General features: G+C 38.7%; 1 protein-coding gene across 2 annotated transcripts in view; it reads left to right on the top strand.

The window, feature by feature from the left end:
* Window positions 1–12,976: 12,976 nt before the first annotated feature.
* The window catches only part of GOLM2 (golgi membrane protein 2), a 93,006-nt gene continuing 91,931 nt past the window's right edge, over window positions 12,977–14,051 (top strand). For both annotated transcript variants that reach the window (XM_032481329.1, XM_032481328.1), the window contains exon 1: window positions 12,977–13,612. In XM_032481329.1, coding sequence (XP_032337220.1) covers window positions 13,286–13,612 — 327 coding nt within the window. In that variant the 5' untranslated portion in view covers window positions 12,977–13,285. The remainder of the gene's footprint in view (window positions 13,613–14,051) is intronic.

Here is a 14,051-nt window from a genome sequence, read left to right as displayed (position 1 = left end):
TGGCCCTGAAGTCTTCCAAGCACTTATGTTCCAGAAAGATAATTTTTAAAATCTTTTTAACATTTACTCTAATGATATGAAATCCAGTGGCTCTAATGACATTGCATATCTTTTCAAAGAATTCATTACCCTTGACTTTTGGGTAAGTCATAGCCTTTATTTTCCTAGCTCGACACAATATTATCATTAACCCAGCACTTCTTATACACACTGTTATCACTTTTATTACCCTTTATAACAATCGATATGACAGAAAAGTGAAATATGATGCAAAACAAATTCCAGCCAGCCATTCATTCGGCCTTCCGTTTGTTTCCACTGCAACAAGCAGCAGTTCCCTAACGTGGTCGTGTAATAGAACCTGCAGCCAGTCTAGGCACTGCAACTTACGTTCTCTATGTATTTAATTACATCCAGTTTGCAATACGAAAACCAACTGTAGGTGAAATGCCTACATTTGTAAGTTGCTATGGAGACATAGAGAGAAAGGAATGTTTTAACTCCTTCTTGGAGGGAAACTGAAATTCAGAGAAGGCTTCACATTCAATCTCAGTTTCAAGTAAAGAGAAGGTGTCTGCAAGTGTTGAAGAGGGGAGGCACTTTCAGGTCAGGATGCATTGTGAACAAAGGCAGGAAACATTGCCATGAAATCCCAGAGAACAGAAATTGAACTGTCATGGTTAAACAGATTTTTTGAAAGCAAGTTTTCAGAACCATTTAAAACAATGCAAATGTATATCCATCTCACTGTGTAAAACTAGTATATATTATTGCCTCCGAATAGATGTTCTTGCTCCTCAGTCTCTTCTCAATGACATATTTATTTTGACTATTTCACTCCTGTTAATCTCCATTCATTTTCCTCCCATTAGACAATTTCCCCCTTTATGAGAATGACTATAATTCACAAAAGGCACCAGCAGTCTCTGATAAAAATGTATCTCCACAGACAGGCTTTAGTGTGATTTGGCAAAATGAATACTGAACTGTAAGCAGGATATCTGGGTCCTGGTCCTAGTGTGTCCTTCAAGGAGCTCTGTGTTCCTCCTCAAGTCACTCAACCTGTTTTGACCTCAACTTTATCTACCTGTGAAACAAGATGATCTCTAAGATCCCTTCTATTATAATGGTCCTTTCAGGTGGTGAACCATGAGTTAATCAGAAAGCCCAATGTCCTGTCTGGCTAGGAGATTTGCCTCAGGTACTTGGCAAAACAGAAATTAAAATGTTTGCTTCCTAAGAAAGAGATTCTCAGATAGAGTTCCTTAGATAATGCTAAGGCAAGGGGAAGAACCTCAATCTTGGTACATGATAAACTATACTAGTAATGCTCAACTATCATTAAAGTCTAGTTAAATGAGATCCAGAAGTCTGTATACTTGATCAATGTTATGCTTTTTTAAAAAAAATTGTAGTAAAAACTTACATAACATGAAGTTTATCTTTTTAACTATTTTTAAGTGAACAATTCGGTGATATTATGTACATTATCAATGTTGAATAACCAACATGGCTATTTATTAGTGCTATGCTTTTGTATTTTGCTTCACCCCACCTCAGTTTCCTTAGAAAATATTATTTTAAATATATTTTCTCTATCTCTCAGCTGAATTAGAAAGAAAAGGACATTTCATGCTTCTATAGCAGTGGTTTTCAATTGGGGGGAGCATTTTACCCCTCAGGGGACATTTGGCAATGTCTGCAGACACTTTTGATTGTCACAACTGAGGGGAAGGGATGCTACTGACATCTAGTGTATACAGGCTAGGACTACTGCTAAATATCCCACAATGCACAAGACAGCTCCTCCCACCCTACTCCAACAAAGATTTAACCGTCCCCAAATGCCATTAGGGTCACTTTTAAGAATCCTTGCTCTTTCAGAGTCAATGTTCAGCAACGGAGAGGCATGGTAGCAGCAAGATTGATAAAGTTCTAAAACCTAAGACTTGGGCAGACAAAGAGTAGAAACCAAGTAAGGATGAGCTGTGAACATTACTTTTCCTCCTGGAAATGCCCTCACTGTCCTGCTCTCTGATTCTGTGGCAGTGTCATTTAATAACCCTTCCTAGAGTACAAGGTTTGTCCATGGTACAAGTAAAGTATTTAAAAGGTCAGTCCCAAAGGCAAGGGGCCTAAACTGAGAAAGACAGTATTTAATTACTTCTTCCTTTGGGGGTTCTTTCTAAGAGGCAATGTCTCCTTGAAATTTGGCTTCTGTTGTACCTTGATTACTCCCATCTCACACCTAATTTACTGGTAGTATGTTTGGCTCTGATTGTGACTTGTTTGAGATCTTTTTCCAAGAGGACTACTAGCTTGGTTAAGCCCAGCTGAGCTCCCTATCAGAAAAAGTAAGTAGTAGTTCCTTTTATAACCTCATTCTCAGCTGCATTCTAATATGTTTTCATGAATGGGAAATAAAGGGGTAGAACTGCAAGTATCAGTTAAAATGGTTTTTAAACATACTTCTCTTATTTTTTTTTTATTTAAGATTGTATTAAGCAATAACTGGATATTACCTGCACTGGTTTATCAGCCACCGGCTCCTGGTGATCTTGCTCCCAGAATTTTGTCAATGTTTCAAACAGAACTAGAGATTGACCCCATCTTTTCCTTAAGATATGACCTGGTGATGGTTGCAAAACTCAGTAAATACACAAAAAATCATTGAATTATACACTTTAAATGGATGAATGTTATGGTAAGTAAATTGTATCTCAATAAAACTGTTTAAAAAGTGAATAGGTTTGTTTATTATAGAACTTCTCAAGACTTTAATATCTTGATGTAATTTGTGAATCTTCAAGAGGAAAGTAGAGAATGAAGTGTTTACCAAAATGATTTGCTCCATGGGACCCCCCCCCATCTATGAGCATTCCATGGAAATGGTGTTTCTACATGTTCACTTAAAAAAACCCCTCTAATCTAGGTTATATAAACAATCTTTAAAGAGGTTCTAAGCAAGAGGCAAATCCTTGTTAATCTTTGTATTTTTTCCTTATGTTTCTCTTACACATTGGCAGGAGGTAAAAAGCATGACATGGTATTCAGCGAAAAAAAATTGATTTCATTATAATAGAGGATAAAGCTGAGGTTGTAAGAATTAGATTCACTGAGTTTAAGACTCAAGACAAAAAAAAAAGAAAAAAGAGTCAAGACAACTACATCCCCACACACTCTTGCAAAGATTTGAAAAAATAGATCTGAGGTGGTCAGAAGATCTTCAAGGATGTAGTGAAGTGATGCGCAATTTTTCCCTAAGACTGAAAAACTTTTGCAGCTATAGAAATGGTTTTAAGTTCCTTTACAAATAAACTTCTGATCAGTTAGTTCTCCAGGGTTCCCTTGTCAGTGAATGGCCTCAGTGCTGATATAGTTGTCCAAATTAAAAACTGTTTCCCTGATTTCTCACCTGAATTATTGCAACAGTCTCCTAACTGGCCTTCTATATACCATCTATATACTTGAGGCATAATCAACTTGACTAGAAAAGTCTTTCTAAATCATACATCTGATTGTGTCACTTTCTTAAAACTTTTTCATGGCTTCTTATGACTCTAAAGTAAAAAATCCAGACCCCTTGGTATGAGCCTATTCATAATCTGGCCCTCACTTACTTCTTCATCTTCATCTCTTGCCACTTCTTTTTTGAGTGGAGTGTACAAGATCATCCTTTGCATGTGGGATGAAAATATTTGAACTTCTACAGATTAAGAAGCAGGAACAGAAACTGACTGAATGGCATATATTAACAGTCTAGGGTAAGCCAAGCCAAAGCTATGTGCAAGTGGAAGTTTAGAGGAGGCAATCACTCTGAGGAAGAAGGGACTATTAGGGAAGCGTGAAGAAAGGAGAGACAGAGGCGCCAGAAAGAGTAGTTGGTTCTTAGAGGTTGATTCCTGATAGATGCACTTCTGGTTCCAGTTCCCATCTATATACATCCTTATAAATACACCCTCCTTTCCTTGAGACATTCTAAATGGGTCTTATTTGTACTTTTTAAGTGTCTTGTTGGGGGTGGGGTATTTGTTCCATGCAACTGTAAGAATCTACCTAAAACACTTAGTGTCTATTTATAGGGATTGGTTAAATAAAATAAAGCACATCTTTCTATGCATTTACCGAAAGTGAGTATGTAGTGCCAACATTTTCTGACATGGAAAGTTGCTTCCAAGATATTGTTAAGTAAAAAAGCAGGTCACAAAATTTTTGTTTTATATTCTGTGTGTGTATGTATGTAGATAGGAAAAAGGTCAGGGAAGATCTATATCAAAATGTCAGTAGTGGTTATACTTGGATGGGTGGAATTGTGGGCAATGTTCACTTTTTGGTTTTCCTATCTGGTTACCTATTTCTGTTGTTGTCATTCTGAGCATACATTACTCACAGAAGTATTAAACTATTAAATTATTTTCATTTCTATAAAGAGTAAAATACTAAACTATTACCATTTCTAAAAAAAAAAAAACAGGAAAAATTCAAATGTTTAGGATTTTCCTTATATGTGGTAGAGAGACTAAGGATGAGTTAACAACATCCAGAGGGAACAAATTTTTTTCATTCACTCATTAAACATAATATATGTGAGCCCCAGCACTAGATGATGTAAAGATAAATGGGAAAAAGTTCTCATCTTAAGGATCTTACAGTCTAACAGGATGATAAATATATAAACTAATAGCTGTAACGCGGGTATGAGTATAATACCAGACATGTAAGTTAGGTGTTGTAGGGCACAAAGAGCAAATCGTTCGGGAAAAGACACTCAAACAGAATCAAAGAGGATAAGAGAATGAGAAGGGAGTGCTTTTGAGTCATGAAGGCATGAAATAGCAGTGTGTACAGGGAGTCTAGTCACACACCATACGAAATAAGTTACTTGGCTACGAAAATGAATAGATTGTCTTTAAAACACCAATAATTTCAATACATATTTTAAATAATCCTAATAATGCCCAGATGCCAAAAGGAAAAGCATTGTGTACACCAATATAATGTTAATAAGAAAGTGTTCACAGACATATTTCATAACATATTAGTATTTCAAAGTTACTATACTACTCTGCTGAAAAATGAGGTCTTTTGTAAACATTAGCTTCTGTTCTGTCTTGGGATGCAATGTGCTGCCTCTCCAAGATACTGACAGATCAAAATACAGCACCTGAATAGGAACAGCAAAGTGAGTTCAATCCATCATCATATTTACTTGATATACATCAGGGGATTGCACTGCTGAAAACAACACAAACAACATGCTGAAACTAACAAGTTTAGTGAAACATTATGTAAGTTAAAAAGAAACCTTTTAGCTTCTATTTTTAAGCTCAGACAATGGATAAACAAGGATCTGCTTAAAGGGCACTATATGACACATGACTAGCTCTGCTCACAGCTGTATCTTCTGACTGAACATCAGTGCAGGAGGATTTATTGTGATGCCATACTATCATCACCAGCAAGTACACTGTATCAAGGAATGAAAACAAAGGCTTGGAAAATTACAGGATGATCACTTGAAATTAGCCACACATAAGGTTCCACCCTATTAAATGGGGCCACATTTAATTGGGTCACTCTACAGAACAATGTCTAGCAGAGAAAGCCACCAAGAGCTAGAAGATTAGATGAACTGCAGTACAGAAAACGAAAAATAGGGCAGAAACTTTGGGTTTTCTGCCAAGTCCAGAAAAAAATACAATGCAGCAAACTGTGCAGGAGCATGACTGTCCTTTCATTGGTTGCCAAGAATCTAAGTCTGGTTCTTAAAAATTACAAAAGAAATCAAAGCAAAATGTTAAGGATTGAGACCTACTATGTTTTGCAAAGCTATGTGAGAAGTAACGATTAGTCAAAAATATTTATTGAATTTCTACTATGTGTCTACTAATACTGTGCTACCTGCCAAGAAGAGAGAAAATAAATGTGACAAAATCTATGCTTTCTGGAGTTTACAACTAACTGGCCAGTAAAGTTACACCAATGTGAGAGTTGAGTAACAATGTGAGGCCAAATGATTTTGCCAAAGTGATGCAGTTTGTAGACAATAAGTGCATAATTCAGAAAAGAAAAACATGAGCTGAGCCAGAACTTGGAGGAAGATCTCAGAGATGGAGGATTTATGCTGGATCTTAAAGAAAGCTTGGATTCTGATCCTAGGTCTGTCTTTAACCAGTAGAATATAATAATTCTGAGCAAGTCATATTACTTGTCTGGATTTTCGTCTTCATTCATAAAATGGAAGTTTTAGATTCATCTTCATTCATAAAATGGAAGTTTTAGATAAGGCAATCTCTAAGTTCCCTTCCTGTTCTAAGATTCCGTAATTTGAGAATATTTTTTTAAAAAGGGAAGAAATGGTTAAGAGGGTATTCAGAAAATATTTCAGACAAACCCAAGGAAACTGGTAAGAAAGAAGTGAGCAGTCACTGGAGAAGGGGAGGAAAGCTTAATGATGTAAGGTCAAAACAAAATCACAGCCTACTCCAGACTATCAGTTATTATGGTCCTGCAGCAAAACAACTACAGAAAATCTCATAGGAGGCAGATTTGTCACAGCAAAATAAATAGCTATGATAGAAATCTAGAGAACATTGGGGAGGCATAGTAAGATAGTGGTGATTTCTACTTGGGAGCAGCAAGGTGTGGGAGGTATCAAAAATGTTTTAAAGGAGGTAGACTGAATAGTTCCCTGGTTGGGTATAGGTAAAGGAGGAAAAGACTGAAAGCTTCAGAGGAACTTTCTGTCTCTGCTGCATGCTCTGCAACCCCTCCTACTTACAACACTAACTGGTACACAGCAGGCATTCAATTAATATTTGATTAACTTATTAGTTAATTAATGAATACTCCATGATAGAAAGTCTTGAACAAAGTAGGATTCCAATAGCATAATGCTACAATAATGAATTTTTTAACTTAATTTAATCTCATGTTCTTTGATTGGAAGAATTAATACTGTTAAAATGTCCATAATACTCAAAGCAATCTTCAGATATAATGCAATCCCCATCAAAATACCCATAGCATTTTCCACAAGAACTAGAACAAATAATCCAAAAATTTGTACGGAATTACAAAAGACCCAGAATTGCTAAAGCAACCCTGGAAAAAAACCAAAGCCAGAGGCATAACCCTTCCAGACTTCACACTACATTACAAAGCTACAGTAATCAAAATAGCATGGTATTGGCACCAAAACAGACATATACATCAATGGGCCCAAATAGAGGGACCAGAAAAAAACCCACAACCTATGGTCAATTCATCTATGACAAAGAAGACAAGAATATACAATGGAGAAAATATAGTCTCTTCAATTAGTGGTGTTGGTAAAGCTGGACAGCCACGTGTAAATCAATGAAATAGAACACTTCTTTGCACCATACACAAAAATAAACTCAGAATGGTTTAAAGACTTAAATATGTAAGATATGACACCATAAAACTCCTGAAAGAGAACATAGGTAAAACATTTTCTGACATAAATCTTAGCAATATTTTCAAAGGTCAGTCTCCCAAGACAAAAGAAATAAAAGCCAAAATAAACAAATGGGACCTAATCAAACTTAAAAGTGTTTGCATAGCAAAGGAGACCATCAACAAAATGAATGGACAACCTACAGAATGGGAGAAAATATTTGCAAATAATGTGACTGACAAAGGATTAATATCCAAAACATACAAACAGCTCACAAAACTCAAAAAACAAAGAGCCTAATCAAAACATGGGCAGAAGACTTAAACAGACATTTTTTCCAAAAATGATATACAGATGGCCAACAGGCACATGAAAAGATGCTCAGCATTGCTAAATATTAGAGAAATGTAAATCAAAACCAAAATGAGATGAAAATGAATATATGTATATTCATGAATGACTGAAGCATTGTGCTGTACACCAGAAATTGACAAAACATTGTAAACTGACTATACTTCAATACAAAAAAGTAAAAAAAAAGACAAAAAAAAGAACCCAAAAACCCACAGTGAGGAATCACCTCATACCAGTCAGAATGGCTATCATCAAAAAGTCTACAAATAACAAACATTGGAGAGGATGTGGAGAAAAGGAAACCCTTGTACACTATTGGTGGGAATGTAAATTGGTGAAGCCACTATAAAAAACATTATGGAGGTTCTTCAAAAAACTTAAAATAAAGCTACCATATGATCCAGCAATCCCACTCCTGGGTATATATCTGGAAAAACTTAAAACTCTAAATTGAAAAGATACAGCACCCCAATGTTCATAGCAACACTATTCACAATAGCCAAAGCAGGGAAGCAACCTAAGTGCCCATCAACAGATGATTGGCTTAAGAATATGTGGTGTACACACACACACACACACACACACACACACACACACTGGAATATTACTCAGCCATAAAAAGGAATTAAATATTGCCATTTACAGCAACATGGATGGACTTAGAGTATATCATACTTAGTGAAGTCAGATAGATAAAGACAAATATCATATGACATCAATTCTATGTGGAATCTAAAAAATAATGTAAATGAATTTATATACAAAACAGAAACAGACTCACAGACATAGGAAACAAATTTAAAGTTACCAAAGGGTAGAAGGAAGGAAAGAGGGACAAATCAGTAGCATGGGATTAACAGTTACAAACTACTATACATAAAAATAGAAAAAGAATAAGGATTTACTGTATAGCACAGAGAATTAAATTCAATACCTTGTAATAACCTATAATAGGATATAATCTAATATATATATGTATATATAACTGAAACACTTTTCTGTATACTAACACAGTATTGTAAATTAACTATACTTCAATTTAAAAAAGGAAAAAATTTCATTTAAAAGAATTACTCACTTTATAACAAACTTTTCATTTAAGTATTAATCAACTATTATTTTAACAAATAATTGTGATCGTTTGGTTATCTTGTTTATTTTTTTCCCTTATATGGGCCCAGGTTTTATCCTAACTGATATGCCATTTTGGAAATGAGAGAACTGAGGTTCTGAGTTTAAGTAACTTGCCTGATGTCACAAAATTAATAAGAAGCAAAGAAGGCATTTAATTCACACATTCTTATTCCAGAACCCACATTACCCCTTACAGTATATTGCCTCTTGCTATATAACTGCAGGAAATGGGTTTGACATAGGGAAGTAATTTAACAAATGTGTGTTCTCTTGACTAGTACTGGCTATCATGGGAAAGGAGCAGTCTCTTCACAAGGCAACTCTTTTCAACTGAGGTAATTCTGAAGACGGCTGATAGCTGAGGACTGTCTGTCGGCAGCACTCCCAGCAGCTGGGGAAATAAGTCCTTCATTCCTGAAAGATCTGGGTGGCCCATCATAGCACCCACCTTCCATGCATAAATCATACCCCATCCTGTGCCTGTGGCCAAATTACAAATTGATCATAGCTTTCTTTCTCACTTCTCCCAGATACATTTTCTTTCTATTTCTTTTTAAGTATAGCAATCCAGGCATTTTTACTAGTTGACTGGAGTTAGCACATAGCCTGCTAGCTCTTTCCCCCTAGCTATCCAAAACCTGGTGGATAGCTTGATGGTGTAAAGGTCTGGACCCTTCCAACCCAGGACAACTCTGAAGGTCCATCCTAGCTTCAGAGCTCTTCAGAGAGTTGGCTAAGGCTTCCACTGAGACTTCCGAGAAGCCCAGCTTCTCCCTCTGCCCATCTTGTTTTCCTCACTTCCCTTCTGTAGGTTGGTGATCCTAGGAACAACCCCCCGCCTCAAAAAAAAGAAACTTCCTATTACTAATCTCCACCTCAGAGTTTGTTTCCTGGGGAACTTAATGTGCAACATTATGCCTTTATTCAGTCATGAACTGTTCTTAATTGGAAGGGAGGTAATACATGTCCAGAAAAAGAAAATTCAGTTGTAGCTAACGTTATTTGCTTTGATCGACCCAATACTCTTTTTGTTTCTTGGTATCAGACTTCCAGTGGCCACAGAGTATTGTCCTATGCTGGGCCAATCATAATATCTCACCTCCCTGGCCACAGTGATGGGTACAAGTGGTGTGCACATGATCAGGCTTGGACAACCAGAATCCTTCCCTGGTCAGCTTTGTACTGAAAGCTAGAAAACAGAACTCCCTTGCTTCTCAGATCATGGACCTGGCAGTATGTGACCCTAGGGATGCTGGAGCCACATTTCCTGTCTACAAGGAAATTAGCCATCTGAAGTTGGAGACAATAAAGCCAAGCAGAAGACAGAAACAGAAAGACCCCAGTTACTGCTGCTTCTCCAATAGTACTGTAAATTATCCTAGTATCCTTAAACACACACACATACACACACACACACAATTTTATTTATTGCTTAAACCAGTTTAGGTTAGCTTGGTTAGGTTGATTTTTTTTTTTTTTTTGGCAATGGAAAGAATTTGACTACACATCTATGAATTTTCTATTTCTATGAGCTGCCACCTTCTCTAACATAGTCCTACTCAATGTCCTGAATACTGAAAAATAAGCTATAAAATAATCCACTCCTCTGCTCAAGTCCAGTAAGTCAAAAATTTTTACGAGTCAATATATATTGGAGACAACACATGCCAAACAGTGTTTTGAGCTCAAGAAAAGAGGGATTACAAAGAGAGATAAATGACATGATTTTTGCCTTTAAAGAAAACTCCATGTAAAAACAAAATCCCTATGATATCAACTCACTTGCCATTCCATAATAGATTCTTAACCTTCAATTAAATCTTAAACCATCATTTCCCTGTAATTATACTACCTTTCCATTTATATGAATATATTTGTCTATACTTAATAACCTAAAAGATATCCCTCAAGTAAGAACCTTTTTAAATGAATTTTTAAAATTTTAGAACAGTTTTAGAAATACAGAAAAAGTGTAAAAATACTACAGAGTTCCCATATACCCTGTATGTAGTCTGCCCTCACCCCCATTGTTAACATCCCATTTTAGCATGGTACACTTGTGACAATCAACCAATAATAATACATTATTATTAATTAAAACCCACAGCTTATTTATATTTCCTTAGTTTTTATCTAATGTCCTTTTTCTGTTATAGGATCCAATCTAGGACACCACCACATTTTGGCTGTGCAAGTTTTTCAGACTTTCCTTGTTTTTGATGACCTTGATAGTTTGTAGGGTTACTGGTCAGGTATTTTGTAGAGTGGCCCTCACCTGGGATTTGTTTGGTATTTTCCTCATGATTAGACTAGTGTTATGAGTTTTGGGAGGAAGACCACAGAGAAGACCTCTCATCACATCATGTCAAGGGCACATACTAACAACATAACTTATCAATGTTGTTATTGATTTAAGGAACTGACTTTTACCTCAATTTGTTTAATGCCTAATCCAGAACCATCTATAGGAGAGCACTTATTCACTGTCTTGATGATATCTGGATTGGGCTCTTCAGTAGGGGGAAGAGCTTGAAGAAATAACCAACAAAACTGAAAAATTCCCCCTGGGTGAAGAGTGGAGAGAGGATTGATTTTCAAGCTTCAGCCCTGTTACTTATTAGATGTATGACTTTGCGCAAGTCACTTCGACATCTGTAAAATGGTATAATGGTACCAAATAGTTCTTTTAAGCATCTGATTAAACAATGTATGTGAATGTGTTTTGTACAATAGTATTATAATTTTACATGCCAGAATTCCATATAAAAATGAAGACACTTCTCAAAAGATGTTACCCTTCAGTTAACATCACTTAATTGATTAATTTTCAACTGCTGGCTAAGCAAAGCAAGGCCAATATGAAGTTGAGAAAAGAATAGGTAGACCCATGATAGTGAATCCCACTTTTGCCTTCATCCCTTTTGCCAAAGTCTGCTTGTCCTTTGAGACTGGAGGGGATTTCTTAGATCTTATGAAGCCAGACCAAAGGGCTCAAGTTTGATGTGAACTAAATGTCAATAATTTTGGTGTAGTTGTTTTTTCGGTATCTATGAGAGAAGTCATTACTCTTTGAAGGTGCAATAATTCTCCCAGGCCATTCTAGGCCTTTTAGGCAAGTAACTTTAATTCTGAAATGGACAGGAAGCATAGAATAATTATTCAAAGACGACAAGTCTCCCTGATTCAAAATCCTACCACTCTTATTTGAATGAAAATAGGAGAAGTGTTTGCGTTTAGGGGTTTTGCTCATGGAAGTTCTTGAACCTGAAGTCTGAAAATAAAGCAACTCCATTTTCTCCTTGAACAAGATAGAGCCAATAACTTTTTACACTTTCACGCAAGGACAAAGGAAATAGGCTAAATAAATAAATAAATAAAAAGAGGTGGGGGCTTTTTCTGCATCACTGAACGTACGCATTCATTGAGGGCAGCTTCTTGACTTTCTTTCTTTCTTTGGAAGCCCAGCTCAAGGCAAAGCAGCATAAGAACAGGGGGCACACATTTTTTAAGTTCTCTCCGTTCGTGAAAGCAGTAACCTTGGAAACCAGGCTGGCATCACCCCCTTTTAGTCATAAAGTTTAGTTTCTCTGGCTTTTCTCCGTAATGTTTGGAGCACCGCTATTTTACCGTCTTTGGGGGGGGGGGATAGGTTGTTGTTTTCTCTCCACATCTTTAGCACAAGCGAGAAAATCGTCTACTGAAGCAAGTACAAAATCTTTCTAGTCGCCCTTTCTGCCCGCAGCTCACCTACATAGATAGTAGTCGCGGCCTCGGCTGTCCTCAAAAACAAAAACTCGGGAAATAGGCACGCCCTGCACCTTGGGTCAAGGGAATTGTGCAGGTAAAAGCAAAATGGTACAGGAGCGTACCCTGACCGCCAAAATCAACAAAAACCCTTTTCCTGACAGAGATAACCCTCGCGAGATAAGGCTGCAAAGAGCGAGAGAAGCCCACTGTCTCGCGAGAAGAGGGGGCGACGGCGGAAACTAGGAAATGGCCCCCTTGGCGACCCGGACCCAGCCAATGGGCGGGGCCAGAGTTAAATCCACCCTCTTCCGGCTCATTTCCCCGCCCCCTAACCCTGAAGTGTTGGGCCCGGGGTGCGGGCATCTGGGTTTTCCTGGTTTCGCCCAGCTGGTGCAGGGTAGTGTTCAAAGCCTCGGAACGCACTTTGGCCAGATTTGAGGAGGGGGGGCGGGGAGGGGCCTGCGGCTTGCGGCCCCGCCCCCTTCTCCGGCTCGCCGGCTGGCGAATCGGCCCTGCTCCTCCTTCAGCCGGCCCTGGGGCCGCGTACCCCAGGCAACCCAGCAGCCGCGGCCTGAGTGTCTGCTCGCAGGTGTCGGCGTCGAAGCCCCGGACACAGCCTGGTTCGGCCCCATGGTGGGTTTCGGGGCCAACCGGCGGGCCGGCCGCCTGCCCTCCCTCGTGTTGGTGGTTCTGCTGGTGGTGATCGCGGTCCTTGCCTTCAACTACTGGAGCATCTCCTCCCGCCACGTCCTGCTTCAGGAGGAGGTGGCCGAGCTGCAGAGCCAGGTCCAGCGCACCGAGGTGGCCCGCGGGCGCCTGGAGAAGCGCAATTCGGACCTCCTGCTGTTGGTGGACTCGCACAAGAAACAGATTGACCAGAAAGAGGCTGACTACGGCCGCCTTAGCAGCCGGCTGCAGGCCAGGGAGGGCCTGGGGAAAAGATGCGAGGATGACAAGGTAAGGACGAGCCTTCTCCCCTCAACTCCCACAGTTTTTCTCAGCTCCTTGGTGTGGGGGTATTAGCCCGGTCGTGGCTGCCTTATGCCTTCCAGAATTGTAGCCTTGGAGGCTCCCCTTAGCGCTAACAACCCTATTTCTATCAGACTTTTCCCGGTTTATCACCGCCACTTTCTCATGTCCCTGCCAGACGAAACTGGCTGTAAGTTCTGGTTCTCAAGAGTGGCCTGTGTGTGGATGCCTCCTTTTCTCCAAGCTCAGCTGCTGAGCTGGCAGTAGTAATCATCTGGCCTATGTGGCCGGCCGCCTTACGCTTACAGAGATACACAAATCTGGAGACTGCCAGGTTTGGTATGAGTATTGTTGCCTTATCCTTTATTCCATGCTCACTGATCATTATTCATTTCTTTATTTAAAGAATGGGGCCTTCTCTAACTCC

Source organism: Camelus ferus, chromosome 6, assembly GCF_009834535.1.
Source record: "Camelus ferus isolate YT-003-E chromosome 6, BCGSAC_Cfer_1.0, whole genome shotgun sequence".
Taxonomy (NCBI): domain Eukaryota; kingdom Metazoa; phylum Chordata; class Mammalia; order Artiodactyla; family Camelidae; genus Camelus; species Camelus ferus.
The sequence above is the reverse complement of the archived record's forward strand: the minus strand, read 5'-3'. Positions and strand labels throughout refer to the sequence as shown.